The 19,380-nt window shown below is 45.7% G+C and overlaps 1 protein-coding gene across 6 annotated transcripts in view; it reads left to right on the top strand.

Moving 5' to 3' along the window:
* Positions 1-19,380, top strand: part of uvssa (UV-stimulated scaffold protein A) — a 237,903-nt gene that overhangs the window by 203,839 nt on the left and 14,684 nt on the right. For all 6 annotated transcript variants that reach the window (XM_088391507.1, XM_088391482.1, XM_088391489.1 and 3 more), the window contains one exon: positions 19,169-19,343. In XM_088391507.1, coding sequence (XP_088247633.1) covers positions 19,169-19,343 — 175 coding nt within the window. The remainder of the gene's footprint in view (positions 1-19,168; positions 19,344-19,380) is intronic.

Below are 19,380 nucleotides of genomic sequence, written 5' to 3'. Positions count from 1 at the left end.
AGTACCGCTTCCACTTAGTGATGTCACTGAATATGGCAGTTCAGGTGTCCAGAGAGATGATGATGATGGTGACAAGAATCTGTCTGCTGGTGACTTTGTCATTGTGAGGTTTGTGGGTAAAAAATCAAAATCCTATAACTATGTTGGATTGGTGGAGAATGTTGAAGGTGACGGGATTAGTGCAAAGTTTCTGAAGCAAAGTTCTAAGAGGTCTCTTGATGTTAAGCCCATTTTCACATTTAGAAAGAATGATGGAGTCATCCCTAGAGGTGATGTGCTCAAGAAATTACCCACACCACAAAAACTTGGTGGCACAGCCAGAAGGGAGCATAAATTTACATTCCCCTGCAGCATTGACACGTGGGATTTTCAGTAGTAGGCCGAATCTGGGAAGAGATTCAGCTGCAGATGATTAGGTGCTCTTTTTGGAATTTTGATTTTGTTCTGAGTAGCCTACATGTTCACACCACACCACAAAACTTGGTGGTACAGCCAGAAAGGAGCTGAAGTTCATATTTCCAAGACTCAATTACGTGTTCATGTGACTGTATAGGCCTTGTTATAGAAAAGTGGCCTTTGGTGTTGCTAAAACTTTAAATAGAAGTTAAAGATGTCATTTGTATTGAATTTGTCTTTCTTTTATATAGCATTATCATTTGTGAGATTAAAATGATCTGTTTTACTTCAATTATCAATGGCACAATTTACCCCAGTGTATTTTCTCTAATGGCAGAACTTACCCCTTCCTGGGCCAAGTTATGCCACAAAACCACTTTTTTTCTAAAGCTGTATTTCTCAAACAGTTTAAGATCCAAAGTATTTATCCCCAGGGATGCACAACATCCTAAACTATATGTAGATATCTTAGTTGGAGGCATTACTGTTATCCCCTTGCTTTAAGGGCACTTCAAGTAAAAATTGCCACTACTTACCCCACTCTCCCCTATCAGTAGGCCCCTCTCAGCCGTCTTATGTTGCCACTGTTACTGCCAACTTCAATTATTTTTTCACTGAAACTGTTATGTGCATTTTAAGATAGGATCTGTGTATGGAGTCGAGTAGGAATGGGAATTGAGTTACCAATTCCTTGGAATCGTTTGCTATTTTGCGAACAAAGTGACAAAGTTTGTAGTTAAAGCCTTGCACCCATTTGCCACTGATTTTTTGGTAGGTGATTGTAACGTTCTATTGTAGGAGAATGTTTGCATTCTTCACTATTAGGTTTGTAATGTCATATTTACACAAAGTTGCAATATATAAAACAAAATGATCATAATTCTGTGTGCTTCTTTTTCCCAAATGAGAATTGATGAAGAATTGAATCGTTAAACGGCATCCACAATGCTTTTGGAATCGTAAAAATCTTATCAATTCCCATCCCTAGTCATGAGAGCCTCTCAAAAGAATGAACGCCACTGTTTGCATCAACTATTTACAGTATATTGTCTCAGCATCATGAATTGGGATTGACACAATATAGGTTTAAATTTTATGTTATCACAACATTGTGAATTGTAACCTGCGGAGGTAAGATTTACATTTGCTTTGCTTTGCTTTCATTTCATTGTTAATGGTTCTGACTTGATGCAGATAAATCCTTGAATCGTACTTCTGAAATACTTACTGCCGACGCTGCACCGATCCGCCTGTCGATCCCGCGCTCCATCCTGCCCTCACTTGTGAACAAGACCCCAAGATACTTGAACTCCTCTACTTGGGGCAGGATCTTATCCCGATCCGGAGAGGGCATTCCACCCTTTTCCGACCGGGGACCATGGATTGGGATTTTGAGGTGCTGACCCTCATCCCGACCACTTCACACTCGGCTGCAAACCGCTCCAGTGAGAGCTGGAGATCACGGCTTGAAGAAGCCAACAGCACCACGTCGTCTGCAAAAAGCAGAGACGCAATTCTGAGGTCCCAAAACCGGACACCCTCAACTTCTCGGCTGCTGCTAGAAATTCCGGCCATAAAAGTTATGAACAGAATCGGTGACAAAGGGCAGCCTTGGCGGAGTCCAACCCTCACTGGGAACGAATCTGACTTACTGCCGGAAATGCGGACCAAACTCTGGCATCGGCGATACAGGGACCGAACCGCCTTTATCAGTTGGCTCAGCACCCAGTACTCCCGAAGCACCCTCCACAGAACTTCCCGAGGGACACGGTCAAAAGCCTTCTCCAAGTCCACAAAACACGTGGACTCATCATCGGCGGTCACTCGGGATGAGTATGACTGTCTTCTTCTCGGGGTCGTCTACTTGTGGGTCAGCAGGTGGGTGTAGAGGCCGATCCAGTGCAGTGTGGGCAGGGGAAAGTGGTGGCGGGTTGTGGTCGTGCTGGAGCCTGTTTTTGTCTTCCCTTACGGAGGTGTCGTTTGGTTTCTGCGACACGGCGGAGTTCCTTTTCGTGATCTGCTGCACCTTCTTGCACCGCTGCCCTCCAGCTGTTCCTGTTCAAGGCGATGCGCTCCCTGTCTTGAGATGTTATTTGGAATTTCTTGAGATTGACCTAGAGGTTGTCCTTGAAACGTTTCTTTTGCCCACCTGGGGCTCGCGAACCTCTCTCCAGCTGGGAGTATAACATCTGTTTGGGGAGGCATGTGTCAGCCATGCGGATGAGATGTCCTGTCCATCGGAGTTTGTGCTGCATTATTGAGGTGGTGATGCTCGGTATCCTGGCTTCCTCCAGAACGCTGGTGTTTCAAATGTTTCCTCCCATTTGATCCTGAGTATTTTCCCAAGGTTCTCTGGTGGTTTGTTCAAGAGATCTTAGGTGCCTGCTGTAGGTTGTCCATGATTCTGCCCCATAAAGTAAGGTGGGGAGAACCACAGCTTTGTAAACCAGGAGCTTGGCGTCAACCTGGAGGTCTCTGTCTTCAAAGACTCTTTTCCGGAGTCTGGCGTATGCTCCACTGGCACAGCTCAGGCGATGGTTGACCTCAGAGTCAATGTCCGCTTTGGAGGAGAGAAGGCTGCTGAGGTAGGGGAAGTGGTCAACATTTTCAAGTGCAGTGTTGTCCACATTTATGATGGGCAGAGTAGATGGCTGGTTGGGAGGGGGTTGATGTAGCACCTGGGTCTTCTTGATGTTCACGGTCAGACCCAGGGCTCTGTATGCCTTAGCAAAGGCGTTCAGGATGCCCTGAAGGTCTTCTGCAGAGTGTGCTGCAATGACATTATCGTCCGCATACTGGAGGTCCATGATCGTGGTGGTTCTGGTCTTGGTTTTGGCTTTGAACCTGTTAAATTTGAAGAGCCTGCCATCAGTTCTGTACCAAATTGGGATTCCCTGTGGTAGTTCTTTGCCAATGAGGTGGAGTATGGCGGCAATGAAGACAGAGAACAGGGTGGGTGCAATGATGCATCCCTGTTTGACCCCTGTCTCTACAGTGAAAGGCTATGTCAAGGAGCTGTTGTTGAGCACTGTGGCTGTCATTCCGTCATGTAATAATCGCAGTATTCTCACGTATTTATCCGGGCAACCATACCTCAGAAGGATGCTCCATAGGGCCTGGCGATCCACCATGTCAAAGGCCTTTGTCAGGTCTATAAAAGCCATGAACAAAGGCTGTTTATGCTCATGGCATTTCTCCTGGAGTTGGCGTGCTGTAAAAATCATGTCTGCAGTGCTTCTAGATCAGACCTGGGCAAAATACGGCCTGCGGGCCACATCCGGCCCTTTGTGCTTCCCTGTCCGGCCCGCATGAGGCCAATCGTAAATTATATTTGATTACCACTTAATTAAAAAAAAAAAAAAAATCTGTGTCGTGCGTGCAATACAACTGTTTTGCTTTTATTTTGAAAGGCGTCGCACTTCCCTGTAGCGTACGTGTATGTGAGCTGTGCGTGAAAGTGAACAATGCGAAGTAATGCTGCCCGAGAAATAAATGTGTGCTGACCCTCAGAAAAGAAAAGTTGACAAGGAGCACCGTGTTTTCAACAAGACATGGACTGCCAAGTATTTCTTTACAGAAATGAAAGGTAAAGCCTTGTGCCTGATTTGTGGTACACAGGTCGCTGTGTTTAAAGAATATAATTTGAGTCGCCACTACACGACCAATCATGAGAAAAAATACATCTGTCTGATAAACAGGGCGCATCAGAGGCTGATGTATTGCTAGCAAAACTGCAAGCCCAACAAGGACTTTTTATCAAACTTCACACCCAGAGATGCAGCGGCTTTGTCATTTGAGGAAAAGTTAAAGAAGTTAAGAATAAATTGTACTGATTAATGATTGTGTTTTTATTTGACCTATACACCACAATTTCACACAGCTTAATATAAATATAAACAGAATAATTGTATTCTTCTAATTACCAGTACCAGCTATTTAAGATAAATGATTTAGTGCATTTTACAATGGAAGAAAATTGAGCAGGTTTAAGTTATCGTAGGTGTGGCCCTCTGACACAACTGAGGTTTTTCATGTGGCCCCTTGTAAAAATTAATTGCCCACCCCTGTTCTAGATGGACGAAAACCGCACTGCGATTCTGGGAGAACTTCCTCAGACAGTGGCAGTAGGTGATTGGCAAGAACATGAGCGAGTACTTTGCCAACTGTTGAAAGGAGTGAGTTGCCCCTATACTTTCTGCAATCAGCTTTGTCCCCTTTCTTGAAAATGGTCACTATCAGAGCGTCCCTGTGCTCCGAGGGGAGTTCTTCTTTTTCCCAGACCTTCAGAAGGAGGGCATGGAGGCGGTGCTGGAGCTCTCGTCCACCTTCCTTTAGGACCTCAGCTGGGATCCCATCTGGCCCAGAGGCCTTGTTGTTCTTCAGGCTCCTGATGGCATTTTGGACCGCTGCTAAAGTGGGAGGTTCACCCATGTCTTCCCTTATGGGACTCTGAGGGATGTGACTGAGGAAATCTGACTGAGTTGAGCTGTCACGGTTGAGGAGTTCCTGAAAGTGCTCTCTCCATCGGTTGTTTATGGACTCGTTGTCCTTCAACAGCTCCTGCCCATCCTTAGAGCGTAGGGGGTTTTGGCCGTGATGGCTTGGGCCGTAGACAGCCTTAATGGCGCTGAAAAAGCCTCTGGTGTCACCAGAGTCTGCCAAACTCTGCATTTCCAGTGCCCTTTCTGTCCACCAGGAGTTTTTAATCTGCCTCACCCGGCTCTGGACGTCAGCCTTGGCTCTAGAGTGAGCCTGTCTCTTTGCTTTGCAGGTGATGTCATTTTGCCAGACACGAAAGGTTTTCCTTTTCTTGGAGATGAGCTGTTCTATCTCTGTGTCGTTCTCATCAAACCAGTCCTGATGCTTTCTGGACTTGAACACGAGAGTGGCACTGCAGGTATCAAGGATGGAAGACTTGAGCAGGCTCTAGTGTTCTTCAATGTCCTCAGGTTATTCCTGATTGAGGCTTTGTCCAAGAGAGGCCTGAAGCAGCTGCAGGGTGGCAGTTTCGTTCAGGCTCTCAAGGTTTAGTCTCTTCCAGCTCTGCTTCTTTTGCAGTCTCCTATTCCTCTTGAGTCTGATGGACATTGTGGATCGTATCAGGCGGTGATCTGTCCAGCAGGCCTCTGAATCCATCATGGCTTTTGTGATGCTCACGTTGCTGATCCCTGGCTCTGACAATGACATAGTCAATAAGATACCATTGTTTAGAGCGAGGGTGTCTCCATGAACCCTTGAATTTGTTCTTCTGGCGAAAGAAGGTATTGGTGATGGTAAGGTCGTATTGAGCACATTTGCTAAGAAGCAAAACCCCGTTGGAGTTGATGTTTCCAATGCCTTCCTTCCCAATGGTGCCCTTCCAGAGGTGATGGTCTCGGCCCACTCTGACATTGAAATCTCCCAACATAATGGTCTTCCTTGGGGATTTTTGACAATACCTCATCCAGACAGGCATAGAAGGTATCTTTTTCTTCCTCATCGGAAACGAGGGTAGGTGCATAACCACTAAGAACTGTTGCCGTCTGGTTGTTGGCCAGCACCAGACGGAGGGTCATCAGGCGCTCACTGATTCCCACAGGGAGTTCAGAGAGCTGACTGATCAGTTGGTTGTTGATGGCAAAACCAACCCCATGGATCCTAGGCTCATCTGTGGCCTTTCCTTTCCAAAAGTGTATCCACCCTTTTCCTCCTTGAGACAACCTTCCTCTGCTCGTCGGGTTTCTGAAACAGCAGCTATGTCAATCCGGCATCTTCTCAGTTCCCTGGCAATGATGGCGGTTCTCCTCTCCAGTCTATCACTGGTTGCACTGTCTATTAGTGTGCGCACATTCCAGGCTTCAAAATTCATGTTTCTGTGTTTTTTGACCGCATATTGGTGATCCCTCTGAACGCGGTAATCTAGTTGGGAGGTTTGAGGCAGGCTATGTTTTGGGCACCTTTTCAAGCCCCTTCCCCATCAGGGGTGAGCAGAGTGGATCCTAAAAAGGGCTGCTCAGTCATGGATGCAGCTACCAAAGAGCTCTTTCTGCCTCGGTCCAAGAGCCCAACGATCATTTAACATCCACCGCCTGATGTCCCAGCTTGTGACTAGGGGCTTCCAGACTTCACAATCCTGACCCCGTCGCCACTTACTGGTCGCCACAGGACTTTAATCCGGGATGTAAAGTGGATTCCCGGAAAAAGAGCCTGTGTGTGACTTTGTTTAAAGTGGGGAGACTTGTGCACAGACACACCACAGACCACACTGTTCTTGACAGATCGGGGTCAGATTCCAGTGGCATGGAGACCAAGACGACTGGTGACCGTTTTCTTTTGCAACCTTCATCCGCCTTCCCAGCCATTGTGACGCCTCCCCTTAGGTCAGCCATCATCCTCCGCCTGGTCCACCGTTGAGGTCTTCACTATTTACCCATAGCTGGAGCTGTTTACCCACAGCCGGGACAGTGGTTGATGGGCAGTAGGGCGTGTCCACACACATGCCGTGGGCCTACACACCGCATCTCTGGGGCCCACTGCTGCTCCGAGATCCTGCACAACTTAGCCTGGGACCGCAGGGTGCCAGTTGCCGTGTGTGGTCACGGGGAGGCGTGCGCAAGTCTTGGCAATGGAGAGGCTGTGTTCCGGCTGAGAAGGCTTATGCACTCGGCTCCTCTTTTCACCCCGGAAACAGAGGGCTAGCACGTGGCGGTAGCTGAAAGCAGAAACGTGGCAAGCAGAGGGAGCATGCAGCATTCACAAACTACAGGCACTACTACTCCAACACTACTGCACTGATGCATCATGGCGTGCTGATGTGTGCTGATGGAAAACACACACACATGTGGACTGGTTGAACGAAGCCCCATGCCCCCTCGAGGATCCTGTGTATAGCTGATCCACTGTTCCACGGCCAGGACAAAAGCCACACTGTTCCTCCTGAATCCGAGGTTCGACTTCCCGACGGACCCTCCTCTCCAGCACCCCTGAATAGACCTTACCAGGGACACAACCTCCGGTCCCCCTTCTTAAAGAGGGGAACCACCACCCCAGTCTGCCAATCCGGAGGCACCGCCCCCGATGTCCACGCAATGTTGCAGAGGTGTGTCAGCCAGGACAGCCCCACAACATCCAGAGCCTTTAAGAACTCCGGGTGGATCTCATCCACCTCTGGGGTCTTGCCCCCGAGGAGTTTTTTAACTGCCTCAGTGACTTCGACCCCAGAGATTGGAGAGTCCACCTCAGAGTCTCCAGACCCTGCTTCCACAATGGAAGGCATGTCGGTAGAATTGAGGAAGTCTTCGAAGTATTCTCCCCATCCGACTCACGACGTCCCGAGTCGAGGTCAGCAGTACGCCATCTCCACTGTAAACAGTGTTGACGGTGCACTGATTCCCCCTCCTGAGATGCCGGATGGTAGATCGGAATTTCCTCGAAGCCGACTAAAAGTTATTCTCCATGGCCTCGTCAAACTCCTCCCACGCCCAGGTTTTTGCCTCAGCAACCGCCGAAGCCGCGTTCAGCTTGGCCATCCGGTACCTATCAATGAAATACTTTAAATTAAATAAGATTAAACCACATTGAAAAGTAAAAAACTATAATTCAAAACTCACTAACAGTGGCTGTTTTTGTTGTTTCATTAGGCAAAATCATTGAGCCTCTTGAGAATGTTTGGTACAAGACCCCTTGAATATGGAATGCAGAAAAAGTAGAATTTGTTATCACAGTTACATATTTAAAATTGCCCTTCAGTCTATGACAATATGCAGTCTGTTGTACTACAAAATTGTGTGGGTATCCACTGTCCCCATTTTCTATTCAACCTATTTTCTATTCAGCCTGAACACTTTTTCGCCTAATTTGCAGAATAGACAGTGCAAAAAATAGATGAACGAGGCCTATTTTTTTAAATTTATTTATATAATGCTGATGCAGGGTACATGTCATCTTTCTGTCTACCTGCCTGTCTGTCCATCCGTCCGTTCGTTCGACCGCCCGCTTGCCATCTCGCTGTCCGTCCATACATTAATTGCTTAGCCATTATTTTGTTAAAAAATAAACATCAACTTGCTCATGATGGTTTTAACATCACACGATGTGGCATTGTTGCTTTGCAGAGAGGCCTCTGTTGAGCAATGTATTGTTCAATGAAAACAAGAACTTTGCGCTCTGACTTTTAGAGGAAAGCATGAAGAATCTTCATTGAAGCTATTTACTTCACTTGTGTGACGTTTGTTCTTCTTTAATATGGCAAATGTGAAAAAACCCCAGTGGCCTCACTTATCAACGCTGCATACGCTACATATCAAAGCAATTCCTGACTTCTTTGTTCGCGTACTATTCAGTGTTTGGTAAGTGATGCATTCTCACCCTTTACCAATTAAGAATATATAGTAAGACATATATATTATGTGGAAACTTGTATACTCCGTATATGTCATCCTCACTCTTTCCTATGTCCGATTCTGTTGGATTGATTATCAGTCCTTTTATCCCTGCACGGCCAGGACACATTACTTCTCAAATTAACATCTTAATTACAGGGCATGCTTAACCCTGAAAAATCAATACATCTTTCAATGTTTTTCTGTTATTTCCTGCTTTTTGTTTCATCGCTTTCCAGTTCTGTGACTATGTGTACACATTCACACACGTTTCATACCATTTATATACCTTGACAACATCAGAAAAAAATCTCTTAACAGTAAATTGAGCTTTTTTTCCCTATCAAGACTGATTGCGAATGATATAAACGATGCATTTAGGTTTAAAGTGTGATGATGATGATTAGAGTACAGGATTGCAACAGATAGCAACAAGCAATCACGCGCTTTAGCAGTGTTGACTGATTGCATTTTTATTCAACATCTGCTAGACATTTTTTTATTAATTTAATGCATGTCATGTGACTAAAGTAACTTAATGTTGCGCACTAACACAGTGTGGTGGGCTGTGCAAAAACTCTCACCTTATTTTGCTAGTCAACATGTCATCAATAGCAGTTGCTATTAGTCAACAAATCCGATCATATTAAAATGTGTCGCAACAGCAAGCAGCTCTTCTTTTATAAGCATCAGTATATTACAGTCTGAATTATTTGAGGTATGTGCAAATAAAAATAATGACAAAGATGACAATGTTCAATGTTTATTAACCTTAACAACTTGTACCAGCATTCCTAACATGTTTATAAATTAAAGTGCAATGTAAATTGAAGGCGAGACAGCATTTTTAGTTGTAATGCTTTGGTGTATTATAAAATGGAGCCAGAAACTACTGTGCACTATTCACACATGCGCTATGAATAATCCAGCAATCTATCCCTCCAGGTGTTGCAAAGATACGTTTGTGATCTGTTTGGGGGCTATTTTTTACTCCATTATTTTCTCCATTTTCTGTTACGTATTTGTATCTTATACGTGTGTGTGTGCGCGTGTGTGTGCGTGCGTGCGCGTGTGTGTGTATGTATATTTATGGGTTAAGGGGACGAGTTCATCTGTTTTTGTTGACTATAGTGATAGCTCTCGGGAAGAAGCTATCCCTGAGTCTGCTTGTACTTGTTTTGTGTAAGCTGTACCTTCGGCCTGATGGTAACAGGTCAAGCAGGTGATTACTGAGGTGGTAAGTGTCCTTGGTGCTGTTACCAGCTCTGGTCAGGTAGCGAGAGTTGGCAATGTCCTCCAAAGCTGACTTTGACTTTGAAAAAAGACTGGGCAGAGGGCAGCCTTTGATCTTTTAGGCTGTGCAGATGACCCTCTCGCACTCTCCTGTCAGCTGTAGAACACCCCGCGTACGATGCTGTGAAGTATTACGCCAGGATGCTCTCTATGATGGCTCTGTAGAAGGTCACCAGCAGCCTCTCCTCCAGGTTGTTCCTCCTGAGCACTCAGGAAGTAGAGACACTGCTGGCCTTTCCTCACCACCACCAAGGTGTTCACGGTCCAGGAGAGGTTCTTGAATATCTATACTCCCGGTGAGGCACCTGCGTGAACTTGGCCCCCCCAACCTCGCACAATTTAAGGAAAATAGTCTGATTCGTTTGTGCCGGTTTGTGCAGCAAAAATCATCGTTTGTGCTGCTATGGTTTTTTAGTTATGAACGATTATTTTATAGGTCATCCAGAGTTCACCCAGCCCCTCCTTTCCCCCCAAATGGATCCAAAATGGTACCGTTCGTTTGTGCTTCGTTTGTGCTGGTTTGTGCAGCAAAAATTTCCGTTTGTGCTGCTTTCGTTTCAGAGATATTACACATTTATTTTTTAGCGATGACGTCATCCAGCACCCCTTTTCCTCCAAATGGACCCAAATTGGTACCGTTCGTTTGTGCTTCGTTTGTGCTGGTTTGTGCAGCAAAAAGTTTAGTTTGTGCTTCTTCCGTTTCGGAGACATTAGGCATTTAATTTCTAGCGATGACGTAACCTCCAAATGAACCCAAAATGGTACCAATTGATTGTGCCGCAAAACAAATTTGTTTGCATGATTATAATCATACATCTTCATTAACCCCGTGTCATGTATTTTATTATAACAAATTTTCACTTGACATCATAACTCTTCAATTCTTACACATGTATTATCCAACTAATTACCATGCAAAGTGACCTCTGCAGGCCGGTAAGACATATCGCAACAGGGTGGCGAAAAACAAAGACGTGCAACTTTTTCGAGCGACAAATACACAACTATCTCCGAAGATTTAATAACAGTGAGTGACAGAAAGGGACTTTTTCTGGGAAGTGACCAACCATCGACCAATGTAAGTAAAATGTGTTAAAAAAAAGTTCGAAAAAGAGCTCATACAATATAAAATTAAAAACACCTCAGGTAGTCTGAATAGCTAGTTCGCTAACATTGTCTTATTATACATATGTAATTTGCACAGACCAAGAAAACTAAATTTCTAAAGAAAGCATGCTTGATACATTCTGCTGTCAAAATAGTTTTCCCTTTGCATCATTTTTCCGTTCATGCATAGCAATTATAATGAACACACGTGTACTTTTCATAATTCAAGCAATGAATCCTGATTATATTTGTTTGTCCTTCAACTAGATGCCCAAACAACCATCAGTAGACAATGATTTAATTGTTGCAGTTCTCTGCTCATCAAAAGAGGCCATACTTGAAAATGGTAACATAGCCACTCCAAGTGCTACTGTGTGGAGAGATCTGAGTGACCAGTTGGAAAGGAAGATGTCTGCAAAGGCTCTGTACACCTTTGTTAAAAGAAACAGACACAATATCTGGTCAGCTCTGGGATTCAGTCATGATGAAACTGATCCTGAAACTAGCAGTGAAACAAGCTCGGAATCAGCCCCTGAACGGTCATTTCAGCTTCATATTCCTTTTGACAAGTGGATGGAATTCATTCCGGAAAAGGCTGAATACAAAGATAAGAACCGTCGAACCCAAAAAAGAGAATATAGAATTTTGAAGCCTGGCACCTGGACCCACATCATAAATGAACAAATCTGGAAAACAGTCCAAATTCCTTGCACATTTGTTTTTAAAAGAGCCAAGGTCTATCCATTGGTCTCAAATAATTATATCCAAATCAGAGGATACTGCAAGGAGTGTCATGGCCTTCTCAACATTAACTGTGGCGAAGAGCCAGAAATGAACAGTCCAATAATATTGAACTGTTTCGTTAAGAACAGTGATGACTCTCTACATACTGGTAGCTCAAAGCGGTTTCTATCTGGACAGTTGCGTGTCCAGGTAGCCAAGGAACTTTGTGAGGGCAGGATGGAACCACATGTATGGCGAGCATCACAGGCAAATAAACTGATGACCTTCGGAGACCCTGAGCCAAGCCACCTGCCAAATTTGGCCACCCTGCGCAAGGCAAAGCAAGAGAAAAATGATTTGCCATTAGGTGACAAAAATCCAATTTTATCATTGCAGATGTTGAAATACAGTGCACCTCACAGTGACAGCATCAAAGACAGTGGACTTGACAAGTTTTTCTGTCACTATTGGAGTCAAACACAAATGCATATGTACAAGAGCTTAAAGAAATCTCACCCAATATTATGTGTTGATGCAACGGGCTCAATAGTTGAAAAACTGATGAGGCCGAATGGCATGTCTGGCCATATCTTCCTGTACCAGGGTGTTATGACAGGGCATACCAGCTCCAGTGTCCCAGTCGTGCAGATGTTGTCAGAGAAGCATGATGTTAATGCTATCACACAGTGGCTGAAGGAATGGATCCATGCAGGTGCATCTGTTCCTAAAGAAGCAGTAAGTGACTTTTCTCTGATGATTCTTGGAGCTCTAGTCAAAGCTTTTACCCCTTATCCTGATTTGAAGAGCTACATCAACAAGTGCTTTAACATTTCACATGGGAATCAGCCTGGACATCTACCCCCATGTTTTGTCAGGGTAGATGTAGCACACTGTATTAAGATGATCTGCCGATGGGACTGCCTGAAAAACAAAAGACCTCGTGTTAAGGATTTCTTTGTCAGGTCAATAGCACAGCTTCTTAAGTCACAATGTTTGCAACATGCAAAAGAACTTCTCCGTGCTCTCACTATTGTGGCACTGAGTGAGACAGAGGGTAATGACAGTTCTGGAGCCCCTATCCCATCAGAAAAGTGCAAGAAATACTTGAGAGCGCAAATCGCGGAGGAATTTGTCCCCATTTCAGATGAGGAAGATGAGGGACAAGAACCAGGTGATGCATTAAACCAACACATCCAGACTAATGTCCGACAGTGGGTGACAGAAATATGTGAGGAGAGCAGGTCACTTGCCATGGCTGATGGGGATAGAGACAACATCCACTTCCTCCCTGAGATTATTCCCCAAATAACAAGACTTGGAAGTTATTTGCCACTCTGGACAGCAATAATGGTCCCTCTCTTCAAAAGCACCAGCACCACTGCAAGTTCTGCAGCTGTTGAAGCAGAGTTCAAAAACATAAAAAAAGGCCTTTTCAAGCATGAAAGCCTACCCATTCGTGTGGACCGGTTTGTTGCTCGTCATCTTTCCTTCATTGAAGGAAACATGCGAATTTGCTTTGCAAAACAAAAAAGTGAAAAGGATAAGTGTGATGCCACAACTGTCAAAGAGCCTGACAACGTCTGCAGTATTTCTCAAACTGAAGTAGTAAACAAAAGGGAAAAAAAATCTCATCCTGAAGCGGAGCCAGATGCATCTACTGACAGTGCAGTTGAAAACTGGAGAGGTTTAGCGGTCCCACCGAAAAAAAGAAAGATCACTTCATATCTTTCTCCTTGTCCTGAATGGCTGCATGTTGATACACGAGTGGGCTGGAAAAAAGTCAAGATACCATTGTTGAAAAACGGGAACCATCAACAGCCTGTTAAACTTCGCACATCAATAGTGTTTGTGCTCAATACCTGTGCATTTGATTCTGTCTTGCAATGCTTATGCTGTTCTTTCTGTGAAAGTTTTTCATTTGAAAAGACTGTTCTGAACTATGAACATGGGAACCGATTCCTCCACCTGGTGAAAACCATCACAACACAGGGTGTGAACCAACAGGTATACTCACAGAGGGCAGAACTGCTGGGGCAAATATTCAAACCTGTCCTCCTGACCTCTGGTGCTCTCCAAATTGATGCACAATGCCACATCTCCACTGTAATTGAGAGCGCAATGAGGAATATCCAAAGTGTTCATTTGATAAAACAATGCTCCTCACAGTACTGCAGTTTAAGCCAACAAGTAACAAGTCAAGTTTCATTTGTTTGTGTAAACATTGCTGTCCTGCAGACCTGTGGCATGGCTTAGCTGTTTTTTTTCTGTCTTCCTGGGGGTCTGCTCAGGTAGTTTGGCAAATTTGAACAGGTTCCCTCATTCCTAGGCCAAATTACAGGGGGGGAACATATCCTCACGGGTGGCCCGTGAGGATATGTTCCCCCCCCCTTATTTTGAGAACGGTGAGTCCTAGACTCCAACTGTTTTTTTTCTGTCTTCCTGGGGGTCTGCTCAGGTAGTTTGGCAAATTTGAACAGGTTCCCTCATTCCTAGCCCAAGTTACAGGGGGGGAACATATCCTCACGGGTGCCCGGTGAGGATATGTCCCCGCCCCCCCTCATTTTGAGAACGGTGAGTCCGAGACTCCAACTGTTTTTTTCTGATGATTTGTGCAGTGATACTGTTATTAATGCACTTTATCAATGTCTTTGGCCTTATTTTGGTCAAACAACTATGTTTCGTTATCATATAACATACATAAAAAATAATGACTTTAAACTTTATTAAAAAACATTATTATCTATTTGTTTATTTATTTATTTAGTCAAAGTCAAAGTCAAAAAAGTCAAAGTCAGCTTTATTGTCAATTTCTCCACATGCCAAAGACACACAAAGAAACCGAAATTTCGTACCCCCCTATCCCACGGTGACAAGACATGGCTCACAACAGACAAACAGTAAACAAGTATAACAAAAGCGTGCTGAATAAATAATGAATAAATAACACAACAATAAATAAATAAATAATTAATTAAGAGGAGCGTAAAAACGCGTACAGCAGACATTCCCGAAAATAGCGCAACAGTGCCGCACGCTACGCAGAAGGGGGTAGCGAGTTCAGGGCCCTAACAGCCTGGAGAAAGAAGCTGTTGGCGAGTCTGGTGGTGCGGGAGCGCAGGCTCCTGTACCTCTTCCCAGAGGGCAGAAGGTCAAACAAGGAGTGAGCCGGGTGACTCACATCTCTGGCAATCGAGGTTGCCTTGCGGGCGAGATGGGAGGTGTAAATGTCCTTCAGGGAGGGAAGCGAAGCACCAATAATCTTACCAGCCGTATTCACTATGCGCTGCAGGGCCTTCAAGTTCTGTTCAGTGCAGTTACCACCCCAGGCAGCGATGCAACTGGTGAGGACGCTCTCAATGGTGCCACGGTATAATGTAGACAGGACTGCCTGAGGAGCACATGCACGCCTGAGCTTCCGCAGGAAATACAGGCGGCGCTGAGCTTTCTTTGCCAGTGACGAGGTGTTCGCGGACCAGGAGAGGTCCTCACTGATGTGCACCCCCAGGAACTTGGTGCAGCTCACCCTCTCCACCACAGCACCGTCGATGATCAGCGGCAGGTGTGTTGTGTGACCCTTCCGGAAGTCCACAATGATTTCCTTGGTCTTACTGACGTTCAGCAGGAGGTTGTTGTCCCTGCACCGCGTGGTCAGAAGGTCAACTTCCGACCTGTACCGAGTCTCGTCGCCCTTCGTGATGAGACCCACCAGAGTCGTGTCGTCAGCAAACTTCACTATGCGGTTGTCGCTGTAGGTCGCAGTGCAGTCATGCGTCAGCAGGGTGAAGAGCAATGGACTGAGCACGCAGCCCTGGGGGGCCCCCGTGCTCAGCGTGATTTTGTCGCCAACACGCACCACCTGAGGCCTCTGACAGAGGAAGTCCAGTATCCAGTTGCAGAGGGAGGTACTGAGGCCCAGCTCGTCGAGTTTGGAGATGAGTCGCTGCGGCACAATGGTGTTGAAGGCAGAGCTGAAGTCCACAAACAGCAACCTCACATATGAGTCCTTTCTCTCCAGGTGGGTGAGGGCCGAGTGGAGGGCAGAGCAGATGGCATCCTCAGAGGACCGCTTGGCACGGTACGCAAACTGGAAAGGGTCAATGGTGGGGGGGAGAACGGACTTGATGTGCTCCAAGACCAGCCGCTCAAAGCACTTCATGATGATGGGCGTCAGTGCCACAGGGCGGTAGTCATTGAAGCAGGACGGTGCAGGTTTCTTCGGCACAGGAACGATGGTGGCAGCCTTGAAACACGAGGGGACGATGGCCTGCTGCAGGGAAACGTTAAAGATGTCTGTGAAGACACCCGACAGCTCCCCAGCGCAGTCCTTCAGCGCTCGACCCGGGATGTTGTCAGGGCCCGCCGCCTTACGGGTGTCAATAGCGGCAAGCGCCCTCCTCACACCGTCGGCAGAGAGGCGCAGGGGCTGCTCGTGCGGGGGGGGAGTGGTCTTCAGCGGGCAAGTGCTGTTCTGGGCGTCGAAGCGAGCAAAGAAGCGGTTCAGATCGTTCAGCAGGCGGACGTCGCCCTCACAGCTCCTCGGCGCGGGCTTGTAGTCTGTGATGGTCTGAATGCCCCGCCAAAGGCTACGTGCGTCCTTGCTGTCCTTGAAATGGGTGGAGACCTTGCACGAGAACGCCTTCTTCGCTTCTTTGATGCCTCGGGACAGGTCGGCCCTCGCTGTCCTCAAGCCAGCCTCATCCCCTGCTCTGAAAGCCTTGTCCCTGGCCCTCAACAGTCTGAGGACAGCCCCCGTCAGCCACGGCTTCCAGTTCGCGCGAGTGACGACGGATTTCGAGCAAGTCACATCATCGATGCACTTCGTGATGTAAGAGGTAACAGAGTCAGTATATTCCTCTATGTCCGTCCAATCGTTGTAGGTGGCTGCCTGCTTAAACAAGTCCCAGTCAGTGGTGTCGAAGCAGTCACGAAGTGCATCGGAGGCACCCTCAGGCCACACTCGAACCTGCCTCCGAACCGGCCTGGATGCCTTTACCAATTGTCTGTATGCGGGCAAAAGCAAAACGGTGAGATGGTCAGAAAGCCCCAGATGGGGGAGGGGGGTGGCTTTGAAGGCTCCCTTTTGCGCCGAGTAGACCAGGTCCAGGAAGCTGTCTCCACGTGTCGGAAAAGGAACATGCTGGTGAAGCCGCGGGAAAACAGACTTCAGGTTGGCATGATTGAAGTCTCCAGCGAAGATGGTGAAACCGTCAGGGTGCGCCGTTTGCTGTTCACTGACGGCCTGGTGAACATCCATGCTTGGGACAAAAGGAGCCTTCAGAACTCAAATTTCTTCTCAATTATTCATTCAAATCAATTCACTCAAATCATTGTTGTTATGAAAGATTTGATCACAAAACGTGTGTGGCTTTTTCTTAAATGAACACGTTTGACATTGCTAGAGTGTCAGCTTTTAATTATATTGCGCTGTCATTTTAAAGCAAATTAATAAATGCAACAATATTAATTCGCTTTGAAAATACCTGAGTAATAAAATGGATGGATGAATGATGATTACAATTAAGAATAAAGTCTCCTTTGTAATATATACTCCTTGTAGCATGTAACGGTACCCAAAAGGAGGAGTTTCTTTGCATCGAGGTTTATGCAAAGAGCTCACGTAATTATATCGTTGCTTTTTGGTGAAGTGAGTGAGTGTTCCGTCTTTACGACTGGTCTTTGAATGCACCCCGCTTCAATGGCAGAACGCGGATGAATTTAAAGACATCAAATGAGAATAATCCTTTATAAAAATTAAAATTGACTGACGCAAACGTGAATTCTTCATGTTTTTATTGAAAACAACATAGTGCTGACGCCGTACGACGCCGTACGGCATCGGTTTTTCGCTTTCCAAACAAGCTGTGCGCGCTCCCGCGGCAGGGGAAACAAAATCTCACGGGGGAACCAAATCGAGCACAACAACTGTTCCAAATTGGGTCCATTTGGAGGAAAAGGGGGGGGGGGGGGGGGTGGATGACGTCATCGCAAAAAAATAAATGTGTAATATCTCCGAAACGAAAGCAGCACAAACGAAAATGTTTGCTGCACAAACGAACGGTACCATTTTGGGTCCTTTGGAGGGAAAGGGGGGGCTGGGTGAACTCTGGATGACCTATAAAATAATCGTTCATAACTAAAAAACCATAGCAGCACAAACGATGATTTTTGCTGCACAAACCGGCACAAACGAAGCACAAACGAATCAGACTATTTTCCTTAAATTTTGCGAGGTTGGGGGGGGGGCAAGTTCACGCAGGTCCAGGAATCTTATGGTATGGACCCTTTCTGCACAGTCCCTGTGGATGTGAAGTGGGGCCGGTTAGGCTTTGCCCTTTCTCAAGTCTATGATGATTTATTTTGTTTTATGTGGTGTTCAGTTGAAGGTTGTTAACTGAACACTACACAGTCAATCTGTTGACCTCATCTCTGTAGTCGGACCCATCTCCCCCTGAGACGAAAGTGAGTCTTGGCAGCCACCCATTTTTTTACGCTTCCTCAATTCTTGCACACCCACATCGTCACTCTCCACCATGTTGCTAATAGAGGAGCTGGGTCTAACTGCATCCTACTCTAAAAACTTAATCTGTGATGATTTTTCGTATTCTTCGTGATAGAGTTATTCTATTAAGTAACAATAAGAGAGAGGAGACCAAGAACACAACCTTAGCCAGCAATACTTGTTGCGCCACAAGGAAAAATAGAGCTTTCAGCGCCCCAAGATCTTTCGAAGTTCCACTTCCCCTGTACTGCCTTTTATTGCAGTCGACCTGGTAGGAGTCTCACAATACCCTATCATATGGAAATGTTTATGTGTGTGTGTTTGGGGGTGCACGTGCCTGTGGCAAGAATGCTGTCTTGCTTTGAGAAGTTACAACAAGCGTGTGTTTTTACATATACTTTGCTTTAGGAATTATTGTTGCCCAACACCCCTGCTGCGTCTTTTATTTCCATTTACCACTTATTTGAGTTGTTATGAGCAGATTCAAACCTTATGGTCGGAAGCATGTTCTCCATGACTACCATTTCTCCATCTGTCAACCCGGAAGTCCCCCAAACTCCTTTTAATAATGACTTTTCCAGCACCATTCAGTGGTTTTGCATAAAAAGCTTCTCATCTGAGTATATGATGACAACAAGTTGGGTACAAATTTACCAACATATTTGTCACACCCAGAAAGCATTGTAATGATAGGAAGTCAAAATAGATACGACTGAGATTATTCTTGAAAGTGTTATGTACTTACATAGAATTTTTATTTTGTCTGCCTTATCTGTGTTGTACATTGTAGACTGGCATGATGCAGGTCTAGTTCGAGACATTGAAGTTGAAACAGGGCAAAACCTAGGATCTGATGGAATGGATAAATGGGGTAAAAGAAAGAAGAATAAATACCCCAACCTCAGCAATCTCAAGGACCGCGACAACACATCACGAGCTCGGCTTGAGAGGCGAATATTCAACAAGTATCCTGTTTTTTTCTCATAAGTTTAACATAGTTTC

This window comes from Syngnathus floridae, chromosome 1 (genome assembly GCF_059516105.1).
Source record: "Syngnathus floridae isolate MCC-2025c chromosome 1, RoL_Sflo_1.0, whole genome shotgun sequence".
NCBI lineage: Eukaryota > Metazoa > Chordata > Actinopteri > Syngnathiformes > Syngnathidae > Syngnathus > Syngnathus floridae.
The sequence above is the reverse complement of the archived record's forward strand: the minus strand, read 5'-3'. Positions and strand labels throughout refer to the sequence as shown.